Raw genomic sequence first — 16491 nt, 5'->3', positions numbered from 1 at the left:
GCCGTATTTGCTGGGTTGCCAATCACCCTAATAATGAACAGCGTCAGTTACTCCCATCTTAAATTCATTAGGGAAAGTTGGAAAGACTATTCAGGTATTTAGGGAATAACCTACAACATAATATTAAAACATAAAAATGTTTTTTTAAGTGTTGCTCTGAAAGACATAAAGCTGAGCAGTTTGTGTGTGAGTGTATGAACACAATGATTGGTTGCGATGCAATGGGCACCAGCTAAAATCATGCGCAAGGCAACACTACATCCCTACCTCACAGTAATCACTCAAAAGGTTATTCCAAAGGATACATGTTTCCCCTGCTGATGTGTTATGTGAGTTACATCGCTGAAGACAACAATGTTCACTTGTGTTACAAATGATTTTAGTTTCCGCACACAGTGCAACTCTACGGCTACAGTGCCCCCTGCTGCCCGACTGCTGTCATTACATGCCACACATAACAGTTATATAGAACTGTTCATTCATTTTACATTTTTCTTTATTTTTTTCAGTATTCTTACAGGCTTCAGTGTCATTTGGGAAAATATCAAAGCAGATAGACAATTTTAAAAATGCACATTTTATTATTTATGAATTGTGATGTCTATTCTGAGATGTAATTATCTGCACAAGTAACCGTTCACATTAAGATGAGTTTATGAAGAGCGTTTAATGAATTGGGTCCTGAAATAAAATGTCAGCTCATCTCGGCTGTCTTCTATCCTTTTTTCTCAACTGTTCAGCCAAAGATTCCCTTCTTCTTTGCTGTTGACGAGAAACAAACATGTCACTCTTTGCACAGCATACTCATTATCTCGCATTTCTCCAAGCCTGAATTCATGTCCCTGCCCAATTAGTGTTCTTACCTTTCTCAGTAACAGTATACATCGCCTCCATGCCACCTTTAATGTGGTCAATGACGTGACAGTGGAGCAGCCAGGAACCAGGATACTCAGGACGCATCTTTACAGTCTGAACAGGGAGAGGATGGAAACGTCAAGTGAGTCACAAGTTTCATTTTTATTCATGTTTGACAACACTGAACCGACAGAATCCAGTTTTCCTGCAACTGACTGATGCAAAATGTTCTAACATTTTAAGTTCTATATATATATATATATATATATATATATATATATATATATATATTTGCTGTTAAAGATGGTAGGATTGGCAAAGGAACACTTATATCATATATGCAGCAGCACAATTAAAACAATACTTTTACCTGATTTCCTTTTTTAAAAGTGAGCAAAAAATATTTTAAGTTAATCTGTATTCCTTATTTGGTGTGTCTATATGAATTTTGTAACCTGTTTTAAGAGAAGATAATATTTTAATATATTTTACAATCCAATGGATGATGAACAATAACCTTTTACGACACTGATCCCTTGAAGTTGTGAATATAATAAGACAAATTAAATCAGTTGATGCCACGTCAGGATGTTTTGAGGTTTTACCTGAAAGGTTGCTGGAAACAGCTCATACACATCCGTACGATGAGGACCTCCACCCAGCTGGAGAGAAAGAGCAAAAAATAGTTGGAATTTGTGTGTATTAGTTTGCGTAATGTGTGATTGTGTAGGCATGTCTTGCAAGTTTGTTTGTCTTGTATACCTTATATTCCACACTGTGCCCATGCCAGTGTGCGGTGTGTATGTCCACATCATTGCCCATTCCCATCAGGTACCAGTACACCTTATCACCCACCTCCATGTTTAGACCATTCAGATTTCCATACATATAACCATTGATGGCTGCATATACAGAAAAGCACACAAACAAACATATTGGAAAGACATGAAGAATATTTCGATCGACATCGAAAGTAAAAACAAATACCATCGGTCAAAATGATGCTGTTTATTTTGATAAAGATTATCTTTATCTCACCATGCATCTTGTTGCTCTCTATAAAGGTTTCATCATCCTTCAAGTTTGTGCGAGGGTTCCTGATGTAGGTCCTGATATTTTCATCCAGATACCTGGAATAATAATAATAATAATAATAATATTAATAATAATAATAATAATAATAATAATAATAATAATAATAATAAAAGGATATGAGGTGGGACCCGATAAAATTGCATATAAACTTCACTGTTGAACCATCTACTGATGAAATTCTCTAAACGGAAAATGTTGACATTATTAAAGTGTGTGGATTATCCTGATTATCTGTGAGAGGGTTTACAGAAAGTAAGTATTTCAAATTGACAGTGGTAATTACCATAATTGAAATTCCAATCAATTCCATTGTATGGTGGTGGCGGCATACATTTCAGACAATTTCAAAACCTCAGAATATAAAACCAAAAGAACATTTTTTTAGATACCATGAAGTAAAGGGACAAAATCAGTTTTGCATTTAAATTAGACACCTTAACTACTAAAGGTCTAAACAGTTCATAGTTAGTTTTAAGGTTAGACTCCACTTACCAACTTTCATTCTCATCAAAAACCAGGAAAAGCAGCGCGAACTCTTCCACTTGCTTTTTCATACCAAGACTCCTGAAAGAAACACAGTTTATAAAGCTGTAAATTAGCACTCTATAAAATACTTTATAATATTGTTTTGTGATGCAGAACAAAAATTCATTCCTGCCTCATCATACCTTGAAAACACACACGCACACAGTACATGCTGCATGAAATGATGCAGAGACACTCACCTGCCCCAGCTACGGCGACAGATCACCAACGGACCAATCAGACCGCTGTACAGGTCCTGTTAGGCAGGGAGGCGAGGTAAGTGTGTGTGTGTGTGTGTGTGTGTGTGTGTGTGTGTGTGTGTGTGTGTGTGTGTGTGTGTGTGTGTGTGTGTGTGTGTGTGCGTGCGTGCGTGTGCGTGCGTGTGCGTGCGTGTGCGTGCGTGTGCGTGTGTGTGTGGCGTACCTTGGTAACATCAGCAGTGGAGTAGTATGCTGACACAAAGCACTCCTCCTGCTCTGTGGTTGGTCCTGTATTCTTTGTAACGTACCACTGGTAGGAGTAAGTCTCACCTAGGAAAGACATGTTTCTAGGTATTGAATCCTATACTATGTGAAAAAAGTATAGTAGAGCTAAGTGAAGGACCTTTGCAGAGTCCTTTTGGTATTCTCAGAAAATTGTAACTTTGTTACACAATAATAATGAAGTAAATCTACAATTAAAATGTTGCATTCTGCGATTAATTCCAATATTTCTTGATGGTCTGCAAGCAGGTAGACACACTACCTGGTTGGGTGAGATGAACTGCCGGGATTTCTGTCTTGACTCCATGGGCGTGGATGGAATAAGGCCTGGACGCCATGTTTTTAAAAACCACCGTCACCTTGTCTCCCACATCAGCGTGAATCATTGGACCTGGAAGACGGGAAAGTGTTGTGATTACAAGACCAATCCAGCTGGAACATAAATCCAAGATGTTTCATACATAGTTTTTGTGGCTTTTATATTACAATCACAGTTTGTGCATTCCTGCTGCCCTGGCTGAGAGCCTACCCATGATGCCGAGGTGTTCTATATCAGCTGCTCTTTCCACTTGCTTGGTGAATTTGTTATTGGTGAACTGGCGGTAGACCACCTTCTTGTAACGGGAGCCGATAAACCCACCCTGCTGGTCCAGGAAGACAGAAGCAGGGCTGCGGAGGGAGAGAGACGGGCTTATTTTGCAGAGGATTAAATGTTGTGTGTGTTTATGGTACAATCACCTCATGCGGATGTGTTTAAGCATTCACTTCCATTTGCATGTAAATGTCTTTGTGCATGAATCTGTGTTTTGCTGTTTGGTTATCAAAAGATACAAAACACTAAAGACAACAAAAAACATTAGGTACAATATTATTTCATCTTGACATAAATAACTGAGCAGAGTTAAATGAAATAGTAAGGAGAGAAGTTTTATAAAAGTGCAAAGTTAGATTTAAAGGATAAGACTGGTGGTATTCTACTGTACATTTTTCTTATTGTTAAAAAATCCCATGAAAACACCAAAACCAACAATGTGTTAGTCCATCTCTCAGCCCCTCTGGTTCCTTCGCAAGACCTTTAATAAACACGTCTCCAATAAATAATCTCATTTTCAAAAGGCTCCATTTTCTAAAACAGCTGGGAATTTTAAGAAAACTTTACTCAAACAGGAGTACACAGAGAACTTGTTGGGCACCATTTTTATACGGATTACTCCATGTCTGGTGCTCAGCTGCATGCCGGTGTGTGGGATTGACTCAAAAATAATGTGTGTTTGTACTGAAGTAACATCTCACCAACAGCAACAATATGGCTCATTGATGGGTTTTTTAATAGTTTTGGGGCAAAACTTGAGGTCTAAGATGCATCAAGCTTAAAAGGCAATACCTCTTAGTCAGATCAATTGCATTGCTGGTTTTGGTCTTTTTCTGACATTTGTGGACAGTAAGAAATATTCAGGGAATCAACATTTATCTTATCCTTCAAGTTTTATACAATGTTTGTATAATAAAATAAACTGCATGCATGTTAAGGTAGTGCATGGTTTCCGCTGTCATCAATCTTTGGAGGCCAATTTTGCCGCCAACTGTCCGCAGAAGTCCAGATATTTGTAAGCAACTGTTTTCATGCTGTACATGTGCAGGGGACGATATTTTTTTCCGACGATGGCGAAGGCATGACCCGCCCTACTCTGCCTCTGATTGGCTTACCCTGATATTACCCTAACCCCAACCAAGCTATCTCCTCATACACAGGCAGAGTAGGTCGGGTCATGACTTTGACATCTTAGGGGAAAAAAGAAAATTGGTGTGTGCAGGTGGTACTGTACTTCTCATGACCGCGGAACATCTCAGCCTCCCAGGTACGGTTTGGAGAGTAGTCCCAGTCCATCTCCATGGCAGCGATGTAGTAGGTTTTTGAGCGCAACATAGTCTCACCCTGACGCTGAAATATGCTGCACTTCGCTACCGTGTAGTTGGCTCTCATCCCACCACGGTAATGGTTCACTGTGGCTGACACCACTTCAAACTGACCTGAAACAAACACAATCATCATATGTACAGAAATACACAATGTACACGTTCGGCTCAATAATTATCCCAGACACCCAATGTTTGAAATCATTCGGTCACACACACACACACACACACACACACACACACACACACACACACACACGTTATATTCTCATTCTGTTTGAATTGTGAGATCAAAACAAAGTTGTAACAATGTCACTGAAGGTTCTCACAAGTAAGAAGTACAATCATGTGTGCGTGAGAGAGAGACAGAGAGCGAGAGAGAGAGAGACAGAGAGAGAGAGAGAGAGAGAGACAGAGAGCGAGAGAGAGAGAGACAGAGAGAGAGAGAGAGACAGAGAGCGAGAGAGAGAGAGACAGAGAGAGAGAGAGAGAGACAGAGAGCGAGAGAGAGAGAGACAGAGAGAGAGAGAGAGACAGAGAGCGAGAGAGAGAGAGAGACAGAGAGAGACAGAGAGATGTATACCCATGCTGTCTGGCTCCATAGTGACAGTGTGTGAGATGTGAGGGAAGACGCTGATGGTGTCTCGTCTGTTCTGGCGGTAGATGAAGCGGTTTCCCTGGAAGTAAAGGCTGATGATGTCCGTCTCTGAACCCAGTCCTGACACGTGCCATGTTACCGTATCCCCCTTACACATGGTCAGGCCTGGGAGGTTCCTATACACAAAGCCATTGATTGCTAAAAGAGAAAGACACAGAAACAAAACATACAGTGATTAGCTCAAAAATGATAAAATCATGAAGGGAAAAAGCTAAGCTGAGCTGAGCTGCCAGTGATCAGTGTGTGAGTGTGCGTCGCCTACACACCGTGCATCTTGTTGCTTTCGATAAAGCCATCGTCCTCCTTGTTAAAAGGAGGCTCTATGGGAGCAGGGGTTAGGGACATAATGTTCTCATCCAGATACCAGCTCAGGTTCTCGTCAAACACAGTGGCCATGAGGTGGAACTCTTTTTTATAGTTTTTCTACATGAGGAGAAGAGAGAAGGATCAGGAGGAAAGGTGTCTAATTGTGATTTCATCAATACATTTCAGTCATTTCAGTTTTCTGTGTCCCTCTATGGCAGACCTCTATTGAAGCTGTTCTCCAGCCTTCTTGCCACAAGCCAGATATGTATCAGATTTAGGTCCACATATACTGCAAATATCCCACAAATCATAACTGGAAACACCAGATTTAATGGGATGTGACCTGATCAAACATAAGTTTAGTGATGCCCTCTTCTTACTTGTATTCCTTTTTTCAGTGATCCAGGACGACAGATAAGGAGCGGTCCAACCAGTCCAGAGTGGGTGTCTTTAACAGGGTCCACTCCAGAGTAGTACAGATAGGTCAGACAGTCAGCCTCCCCTTGGACTGGACCAGCACCCAATGGCACCGTCCATTCATAGCTGTGCAACGTTCCAGGTCTGACTAGAGCAGCTGGGGGAGGGGTCACCACTCCTAAATGTATTAAAAGAAAGAGGAATATTATAATGATGTTAATGCATGCTAACTTAGACTGGCACTGTAATATTCCAGCTTTTAGCTCACTTGGTTCCCTCTTCAACTCCCGCAGTTTCTTTGCTGTATGGGACTCTGAGGAGGAGAAGAAGTGTAGGGCAGGAAAGACGGAGACATAAAACAAGATAAGAAAGTGTCTAAAGTATAATCTAGTACATTGATAACAGTGTGAGTGCATGTGCTTGTATTAACCTTCCAGTTCATTGTGATAGAGCGTCCCATCCTGTTCTATACTGTACTGAACACCATGAGGCTGTATACTGTAAGGCCGGCTGGCTTTGTTCTTAAACACCACCTTGATAGTGTCCTTCTCTTCAGCTCGCAGCACAGGACCTGGAGACATGGATGGACACAAATGGACACACAAGCACACATTTAGGACAAAGGACCATTAGATGACACTATGTTGGGAGATATCTCATCATGTTAACAAAATCCTGCCGACATATTTCAAACATTAGTGTTGGAACTGGCAAACTGTTGTTGAAGTGATCTGACGAAGTCTGTCCAAAATATGAACAAAGACCTCCTTCAACAATAACAAAGCTATAGAAGGTCAGAAGAATTTTTTTTTAAAGCTGTTTTTAGTTGTAACCCAAATATCTTTGGTTGTTTGGGACAGTTGGTTGGACTAAACAAGCAATTTGAAAATGTTTGGGAAGTTGTGATGAATAAAAAATGAAAAAGTAATCTGCAGATTAGTCAATGATGAAACAGTCCAATGTTGTATGGAAAGTTTTAACCAGAAAGGGGAGCAAGACATATAATATATTTCGTTACATACCATACTATCGATATATAGCATTTTTCATTGAGTAATAAGCATGTTTGGCTGTACTAATTTGAGTTTATTTGTGCCTCCAGAGCATCGCTGACTCTGGAAAAAAAAGTGCAACCAACCCCTGCCCAGCCTGGATTACCCAGAATTCCAAGGTGTAGCTCCGCTGGGCTGCGTAGCATCTTTGTTGTGAAGGTAATGTCCGTGTATTCCACATAGCGAACCTTCTTATAGCGGCTTCCAATACGGTTTTGACTTCTAGTTACAAACATATCTGCTTCACTACACAAACACACACACACACAAACACACAATACAAATTATTAGCAGGTCTCTTACAGAATCATGAAGATTAGCCTGGACAATTTCTGTGAGAGTGTGTGTGTGTGTGTGTGTGTGTGTGTGTGTGTGTGTGTGTGTGTGTGTGTGTGTGTGTGTGTGTGTGTGTGTGTGTGTGTGTGTGTGTGTGTGTGTGTAGGTGTGTGTGTGTGTGTGTGTGTGTGTGCGTGCGTGCGTGCGTGCGTGTGTGTGTGCAGTAACCAACCCATCAGTAGGCGGCGTAGGAGCGTAGTCCCAGACTTCCTCTTCAGCAGCAATGAAGAACGGTCTGAGCTCACCGTGTGGCCGGGCCTTGTGGACGATGGGGAAACACTTCTTGATCTCAAACAGAGCCTGCATTCCAGCTGGACAAAACCACAAAACAAAAACTCACAAAGAAATACTAAACAAATTTGTTCATTATCCAACTGGGTGACAAAAGGACTTGCTTGAATCAAATTAAGAATTAAGGAAGTCGGCTCACCCATCAAATGGTCATTGACAGTGCACGTCAGCAGCCAGTGTCCAGGGTTGTCAGCTACCATTTCAGCTGTAGTGCTGGAGCCGGGGAAAAGACTGATTATGTCTGTGTGGTGGTTCTGAGTGGTCAGGATCTGGCCATGGAAATGAACTGAATGCATGTCCACCTGTTGCAGATAAAATACATTTAAACTGGGTTAAGACCAGGTGCTTGCTGCTAACACCAAGACATGATGTGGGCTATTGTGAGTCCAGTTTAGCAGCCCTGCAAAAAAGTAACACATGTTCACAAATTTAGTTTTTTCAACAAACTGTCAACAGAGGCCAGATGCAATTGTAAATGTGACGGTTACTGTTCAGACTTTCACCAACAAAATGAGAACTAGAACTGCATGCACTCAGACAATAAATGTGAGTCCTATTACAGGTACTTGGTATTGTTAGTATACGTTAACATATTGTCAATATAGGCCCAGTCAGACAAAGCTTGAGCTTCTTCTAAATGTGCTCAAAAAGACAAATCAGACAATAACTACAAAAGGTTCACTCAGTAGAAAGCAGATCTCGGCAAGACGGGTCTGCTACGACCACTGCTGTATTGTGTGATTGAATGAAAACACCCCAAAATGGTTGAGAGCAGTGAGTGACGAGCCAGCAGGCAGCCAATGGCCGTATAAAATAGTTGTGAAAGTTGTTTGTAGACAGTGTGAGTCATCACAACCACGAGAGGCTCTTGAGCATGCAGCCATGGGCACCCAAAAATATCATTATGTTTGCTGCAGCAGAATGCAAGATTAGCCGAGGGGAGACACAGAGGCGCACACTCACTCACTCACTCACACACTCACTCACTCACTCACTCACTCACAGACTCACTCACTCACTCACACACTCACTCACTCACAGACTCACTCACTCACTCACTCACAGACTCACTCACTCACTCACTCACAGACTCACTCACTCACACACTCACTCACTCACTCACACACTCACAGACTCACTCACTCACTCACACACTCACTCACACACTCACTCACTCACTCACTCACACACTCACTCACTCACTCACTCACTCACACACTCACTCACAGACTCACTCACTCACTCACTCACTCACACACTCACTCACTCACTCACTCACTCACACACTCACTCACTCACTCACTCACTCACACACTCACTCACTCACTCACTCACACACTCACTCACTCACTCACTCACTCACACACTCACTCACTCACTCACTCACTCACACACACACACTCACTCACTCACTCACTCACTCACACACTCACTCACTCACTCACTCACTCACACACTCACTCACACACTCACTCACTCACACACTCACTCTCTCACACACTCACTCACACACTCACTCTCTCACTCACTCACTCACTCACTTAAGGGTGTACACACATGCGCACACACACGCGACCGATCGCATGATCTTCGTGGAAAATATGAAAATGAAAAATTAAAGGATTAAAGGGCTAGTTGCATATTTTGAACTTTGGTTGGTTATGTGCCTCAATTAAGACTTTTTTTTAAAATATGACACATGCAACTAGAACAATATTCTGATTCGTGGGAGTAATAATAATAATAATAATAATAACAATACCATTAATAATAGTAATAGTACAATAATACTATACAATAATAATACAACTATTAACAACAGTAATAATAATGATGATGATGATGATGATATTAAAAATACAATATTTACCTCATTGCCTAAGCCAATCATATGCCAGTGGATCTTCTTGCCTTGGCACATGCTCAGTCCAGGCAGGTTACCATACAGAAAACCATTTATACCTGCAATTAAATCAGAGTTAAAGGTATTTGTATGTGTATGCATATGAGTATGCGTATGTGTACCTGGATACTACCACTCACCGTGCATTTTGTTGCTCTCAATGAAATCTTCATCCTCCTTCAGGCCACTGGCAGGATTTGTAATGTGCGTCCTGATGTTGTCGTCCAGGTACCAGCTGAAGTTCTCATCTGACACCATGAAGAGCAGAGCGTACAGATAGTCTCCTGAGCTGTCTCCATGCAGGTCCAGGGTTCCTACAGAGGAGTGGAGAGAGGACATTTTAGGATAACATGCATTAATGTACTGAAGGGGAAACCTACAGTAAGTAGTGCCCCTACACAACTATTTTCTCAATTAACTTCTTACTATTTTGGATGCTGCTTTTTGGTATTGCCACAGCTGATCTCACAGATTTGACAAGAATCCAGCAATATTTTTGATAGTTTAATTTGTGGTGAAACGATTGGCTCAAAAATTGATAAGTTGATAGTAAGAAGTTAAATGAGGGAAACGTTGTTTGGGCCTTAAAGTAGGTTTCCCCTTCAGAATAAACCACAGAAAGTACAGAAAGTACAACATTTCCCTCTGAAATGGAATGGAGTGGAAGTAGCCGATATAGAAGCAGAAAATTAAAACTAAAGCAGAAGTACCTGAAAATATTACATCAGTTAAATAAATGTACTTAAGTTCCGTCACCAGATAAGTTAAAAAAGGTTCCAGTACCTCTCTTACAGACAATGAGGGGTCCCATCAGTCCTGAGTTGATGTCTTTTGGTGGGTTAACGTGGGAGTGGTAGAATCTGGTCAGGCAGTTGCTGTCCTCTAATGTTGGGCTGTGGCTCTCTGGGAGGTTCCACTCATATGTCACTGTTGTACCAGGAGCCACTGAGTCATCACGCTTCAGCTCTGGACCAGTACCGTCTGGGTAAAGGGCTCCTGAAGATACAAGCACACAGAGTCACACATATATCAGCCTGTTAAGGCTGCCCATCGATTCATTAATGCCTCACCCTCATTGCCCTTGCTGTAGTTCAGTCCATGTGAGTGGATGCTGTAAGGTCTGTTTGCCGTGTTATTCAGGTGGACGGTCACTGTGTCTCCCTCCTCGGCCATCAACAGGGGTCCCAGGTAGCCCAGCCACTCCGCCTTCACCACCTCTGTCCTGTAGGTGGCGTCGCTGTACTGCTTATACACAGCCTTCTTGTAGACGGAGCCAATGCGCTGGGGGCCTTTCTTTAAAAAGACGGAGGCTTCTCTACAGAGACAGAGAACGAGGATTATTATGGGTTGCAGTTAAAATATTACAAAAACCTGTGATTGGCTAAAAATTTTAGGGCCTTTTCACATCAGACATTTTGATTTGTGATTTTAGGGAAAGCAGAGGTGTAACTCATAACATTAACGATGGCTCTGATCTAATCAAGTTTCCCAGTAAGTCGTGACAGTATGACAGTGAGTGAGCATGTACAATATACCTTTTTTACCCACAAACACTGCTCATGATCGGACATGATTTTAACCACAAACGGTCTTATTATTTAGATTATTTCGATAAATGTATTAATTGTGGAACACAATTCATTACTGCGGTTTCTTCTTCTTCTTCTTCTTTTTTTTCAAAGCATGCTGAGCAGAGAGGTTAAAAATTACAAAATAAATAGTTCACATGAAACATAAGTAATTGGTTAAATGGGTAAAAGTAAACATGTAAAATGCATTTTGCACAGAAAGCACATCAAATATAAAGAATCACTCTCCAAAGGAAACTCTGCACTACACGTGGTGACACTGAATTTTTCTTTGATGAAGAGATGGAATAAGTGTTAAAGTAAGGCTATTTGTCATGTCTTTAAAAGTTGCCTTCTTTCGAGATACAAGGTTTTCACACAACAGTGAAGATTGTCGTAATAATATTGCAATACTTGACATTGAAGGTTAAATTGTTGAGCAGTGTGGGTCAAAAAATGACAATGCTCAAACATCCATGCATCTTAATTGAGATCATGGTATGGGGGTGAAGTGGCTATTGGAAAGACAACATAATCTTTCCAACGTAATCAAGACAATGTACTAAGTTTGTACTCACTCATCCTCTTGCAGTGTGCGGTTTTGAATGATGTTCATCCCACTTGGGGCATAGTTCCAAGACACTTCCTCTATCTTGAGGAAGTACTCTCTCCTCATCCCAGACGCACATACTGCTGCACAACACAGCAACAACACTCCCCTTAACCCCAGTCGCTGCATTTTGAAGATATAGCGCTGGCACTACCACTGATAACCTGCCCAAGGAGGACGATGACTCTTTAATTCTGTTGAGCGATCCAGAGGATGATAATGATGAAGACAAGCAGTGCAGACACCTGACAGCTGTAAGTCAGTCTGTCTGAGAGGCTTTAGACCCTCTGTGTGTCTTTATACTACCTAAGCTGACTGGTGGGAACAGCCAAGCAGGGCAGAGGGGTCACTGACCAACAGACAGGGTTTGAGCCAACCCATCACAGAGATAAGGGAGGGCGTTCCCTGACAGACTTTTTGATCAAAAGGTTACATTTGCATAAGAACAGAACATGCTATTCTTTGCAATGTCCACATTTGATGGCACAACCACGAAGAGATCAGATTTAACTTACATTTACATCAGACATTATGCAGAATATCTCATATTTGTCAGAATATAGAAAGCCAGATCTGTACCACAGTCAGTTATATTTTCCGTGCTTGTGGAAATGCAGCCAAAAATCTTGCTTAGTCATGTACACATGACTAAGCAAGATTTTTGCCAGTGATGAAAACACAGACTTTTGATCCAGTCACTACTGCTGTCCAATATTAACTGCAAGGTTGAAAATGATACAGAAAAATCTGATTCCGTTGTTTCGATTTGCGTTTGTCCTAATCCACAAAATCAGTCTAACCAAGCTAAGTAATTGAATTAAAACTAATTTGAAGTACTTTCACCTACCCCTAAAGACAATTAAGGTCAATGAATTCTGCTACCAAAACTGGTTTGTCATTGTTTTAAGGTTTAAAGCGCAGTAGTTTTTTCACAATGTGACATGGACATAAAAAGTAAAAAATACTCTCCCCACAGCCACCGTGTGATAAAGAATTGAAAAATGTCTTGTGATGGACTTGACTGCAGGGTCTGAGGCCACAGTTACTCAGTCTGTGTCCTGACATCGATCAATAACGGGCAACTCTGGAAACTCCAGGACACTTTAAACACACACACACACACACACACACACACACACACACTGTTAAATGTAAGCTAATATTGCATTTGTGCAAGGCCCCTTCTCCAGATAAGTTAATGGAAACATTTTGTTTCCAGTAACAGTTTGGAGGAGGTGCAGCAGGGGAGTCAAGCATGCATACACATATACACACACAGGATATATATATATATATATATGCCAATTATGAAAAGAGAACCTGTTTTTGTGGACAAAGATCAGCCTCAACTTAATGACTCACTGGATACTTAAAATGGAAATAGACATTTTTTTATTAAAGGCGGCACAAACAAACAAACATTATAAAAAATATGTCACTAAAACATATATAAAATGTCTGTTTACACTGATCTAGCTTCTGAAAGACGTAAAGAAAACAATTTACAACAAAATGCTCTGAAAATTAAAACAAATGTACAAACATAAAAATCTGCTCGTAATCCTTAAGTGATCCAACAGTGTATAAATGTTGGAACAACAACAACCACTTCCTGGTGCATCCAGATAATCATGTCAGCCAAGATGCGGATAAACAACCAAATAATGGAAATGTGCTTCTCTCCTTGCAACACCAATGACACAAGAGCTTATCTCATATGTGGCTGCCATCTTAAGTACACTAGTTTAATATCATTGGTTTGAAGTGTAATATCATCTGTTTAAGCAATAAAAACGTTAATGTAGTTATTGGGTTTCTGAAGGTACAGAAAGTATACCGCCAATAATGATAACAAAGAAAGTGAGCAACCTTGAAATTAAGAATGTAAATTTCATGAAGTGAACAGTTGTCACTCAAGTTTGAGAACAGTTGTTTTTGTATCTTCTTCTTTAAAAAAGCAAATGAAAGTTTCACACACTGCTACTTACTTCAGTGAAACCTATCCCATGTAGGATAGGACAACATACTAAATAATATTATTGATATTATTGTCGTTATCATTGTCTACTTTGTCTTTATTATTTAAGTTTACTGTATTTTCTATGGAGTATTCAGGACACACGCTCACACACATATCTACATTATTATGTACTAATAACCTGTTGCCTTTGAAATGTTGAGACTTCTGCACCAGAAAAGCTCATCATCATAATCATAATCAATGACTGCCTCGTGATTTTTGCCACTCTAAAAGGGCAAATCAAAAGCTTGAAAATATAGTGATTACACTGACGTGGCCGTCAGAAGTCCATGATACTGTAGGTGTGTCTAAGTAAGGTTGAATTGTACTCGCACACATGGTGCAGTGTGTGCAGACTTCCGCTTCCATGTGTGTCCATTAACGTCCTGTATCTGTGCATACATATTGCGTGTGTGATTTGTTTATGGGTGCACAGGCACTTGTGTCTCAGCAGGTGAGTCTACATACACGTGTGTGTTGATCTACGCGTTCAGACTATACTCCTGCTTGTAGCAACAGGGCCGGCAGATGGCGTTGACTAAACCATTTCCCAGCTGTAACAGACAGATGATGAACTCAAGCACAGCCAGGCCCAGCAACACACACAGCAGAGTCACGTTCCACTCCACGATGTGAACCGGCTGAAGACACCGTGACCACGTCTCTGGTTGTAAGAGATACCTGGGACACAGAGAGAGAAAGATCAATCACGGACAGCATTTACTACATTTATATTTTATATATTTTTTGCATTGGTTACAACTCATTGTGAGTGCTGCACCACATTCTTAAAATACTGAAATACTAAGGGGGAGAGTTGTCTCTAAGTATACATTGATGACATAAGTCGACACATGACAAGGTGTCCTCATTTACGAAATTAACAAAAAAAGTGGAGGCAAAGTCCATTGTTTTCCAGATTAGGGCACCTAGTCACATTTACCACAAAAGGCAACGGGTAAAACTGTACATTTTTACAGTTGTTTGTAGTCAGTTCATTCTGTTTACCAGTGAAATATAAAGTTAAGGACATGTATACACACATTCTTCTCTGTTTATAAACCCCCCATGCCCCAACACCCACGCACACACACAGCATCTCTCTACCTGCCCCCCTGGTCTGCAAATGGGTACGTCCATCCATAAGGAGTGAAGCACTGGGGACCCTGCACCAAGGCAAGTCCTGATATGACGAAACAGTAACCAGACCCCACCAGGCCGACCACAGCTGCCAACACTGACCCGCACATCTGGAGAGCAACACAGACACACAAAGTGATTATATAGAAGAACATGAACGTGTTGGCATGCCTTTGTGACTGTATGTGTGAATGCCTGTCTGTATAAATGTTAACGGTTTCATTTATGTGTTTAATAGATCAGATACAGAGACTGCTATAGACACACACACACACATAACAGCAGCTGTGCATGTGGCTTGAATGGTGTGAGCCAAGCTTACTTTGTTGAGATTTGAGTAACAATGGGACCCTTGTAGAATTATTATAGTTGATTAGCATTAACATTCCACCTCATAAGGACACAGTGTTGTCTGGCTTAATGACAACTGTTCAGTATTATTCTCCAAGTGGTGAGAAAGAAACAACAAAATGGCAGTAAAATGGGGACACTAAGAGTTACAATTCGTGAAAGATGTGATTTTGATCTGTGTGCAGCAAACAGAAATGTATAAGTATTTTTATATGTTTAGAGAGCAGCATGGGAAATGAGGATGCTGCTAAGCATCAGCTGAGCATCAGTGTCATTACTCCTGGAGTGTTTGATGCAGACTTAGCTTAGCATATACCTCCTGTGGATTTTGAGTGTGATGGTTTAATAAGTCCCTTACCATTAAGCTCTCATTCCAACAACAGTTACATTTCCCCAGAGTGATGAAGACCACAGCTGGAACCAGCATCTGGAAACACAGAGTTACATTTCTGAACAGCAGCATTTTTTTTTCATCATTTGAAATGGCAGGAAGTGATACACATTAAATCGTTATAGTAGTAGGCCTATATATACAGTATATATAGATGCTAAAGCTACGTAAGCTAGGCTAATAATCATATTCTACTACAAGAAAAGATTATTGATCCTGCTTCTCTTTGCTAGCAGCTAGCATATCATTATCACCACCCATACTGTATTATTGTTTTATACAGCACATACATACAGTAAACATACAGCACCTTGGCCTCGACACATGTTTTGTCCCACCTGTCAATCACCATCCTTGTTGAAAGCAGTATTGTACATATGGACGTCACCTAAAAGACAAATCGCCTGGGACGTAAACAAATGTGCAACATGAGGCTGTGTTGCTTATTTCACACTAATCGAATGTTTGCAGGCCATTTAAGACTCAGTCGGGTTCAACTTGTCAGAATTTGGCTCAACTCTCAACGGTCTTAAGACAGGGGTCTCAAACTCCCGGCCCTAATCATTTTATGTGG

At 40.9% G+C, this 16491-nt stretch overlaps 2 protein-coding genes across 2 annotated transcripts; both read right to left on the bottom strand.

Annotated features, from left to right (window-relative positions):
- Positions 1-651: 651 nt before the first annotated feature.
- LOC306776388 (ceruloplasmin-like) lies at positions 652-12144 on the bottom strand (the record flags this gene model as incomplete). Its single annotated transcript, XM_079267056.1, has 24 exons — positions 652-762; positions 864-969; positions 1461-1517; positions 1618-1757; positions 1894-1985; positions 2443-2514; positions 2676-2731; positions 2899-3005; positions 3220-3348; positions 3487-3626; positions 4784-4988; positions 5458-5670; positions 5799-5955; positions 6219-6433; positions 6524-6568; positions 6686-6826; positions 7414-7553; positions 7816-7954; positions 8074-8236; positions 9805-9896; positions 9978-10151; positions 10621-10833; positions 10908-11152; positions 11984-12144. 24 exons carry the CDS (start codon positions 12142-12144, stop codon positions 737-739), a joined length of 3228 nt encoding a protein of 1075 aa, XP_079123182.1. The 3' UTR covers positions 652-736.
- A 1246-nt stretch (positions 12145-13390) lies between these two features.
- On the bottom strand, positions 13391-16269 carry LOC306776065 (transmembrane 4 L6 family member 1-like; the record flags this gene model as incomplete). The annotated part of the gene is made up of 4 exons (XM_079266650.1): positions 13391-14716; positions 15143-15285; positions 15885-15953; positions 16228-16269. The coding sequence occupies 4 exons, from the start codon at positions 16267-16269 to the stop codon at positions 14518-14520; spliced, it is 453 nt and encodes a 150-aa protein (XP_079122776.1). The 3' UTR covers positions 13391-14517.
- Positions 16270-16491: the final 222 nt, after the last annotated feature.

This window comes from Melanostigma gelatinosum (genome assembly GCF_949748355.1).
Source record: "Melanostigma gelatinosum genome assembly, chromosome: 4".
NCBI lineage: Eukaryota > Metazoa > Chordata > Actinopteri > Perciformes > Zoarcidae > Melanostigma > Melanostigma gelatinosum.
This window is presented reverse-complemented; position numbering and strand designations above follow the sequence as displayed.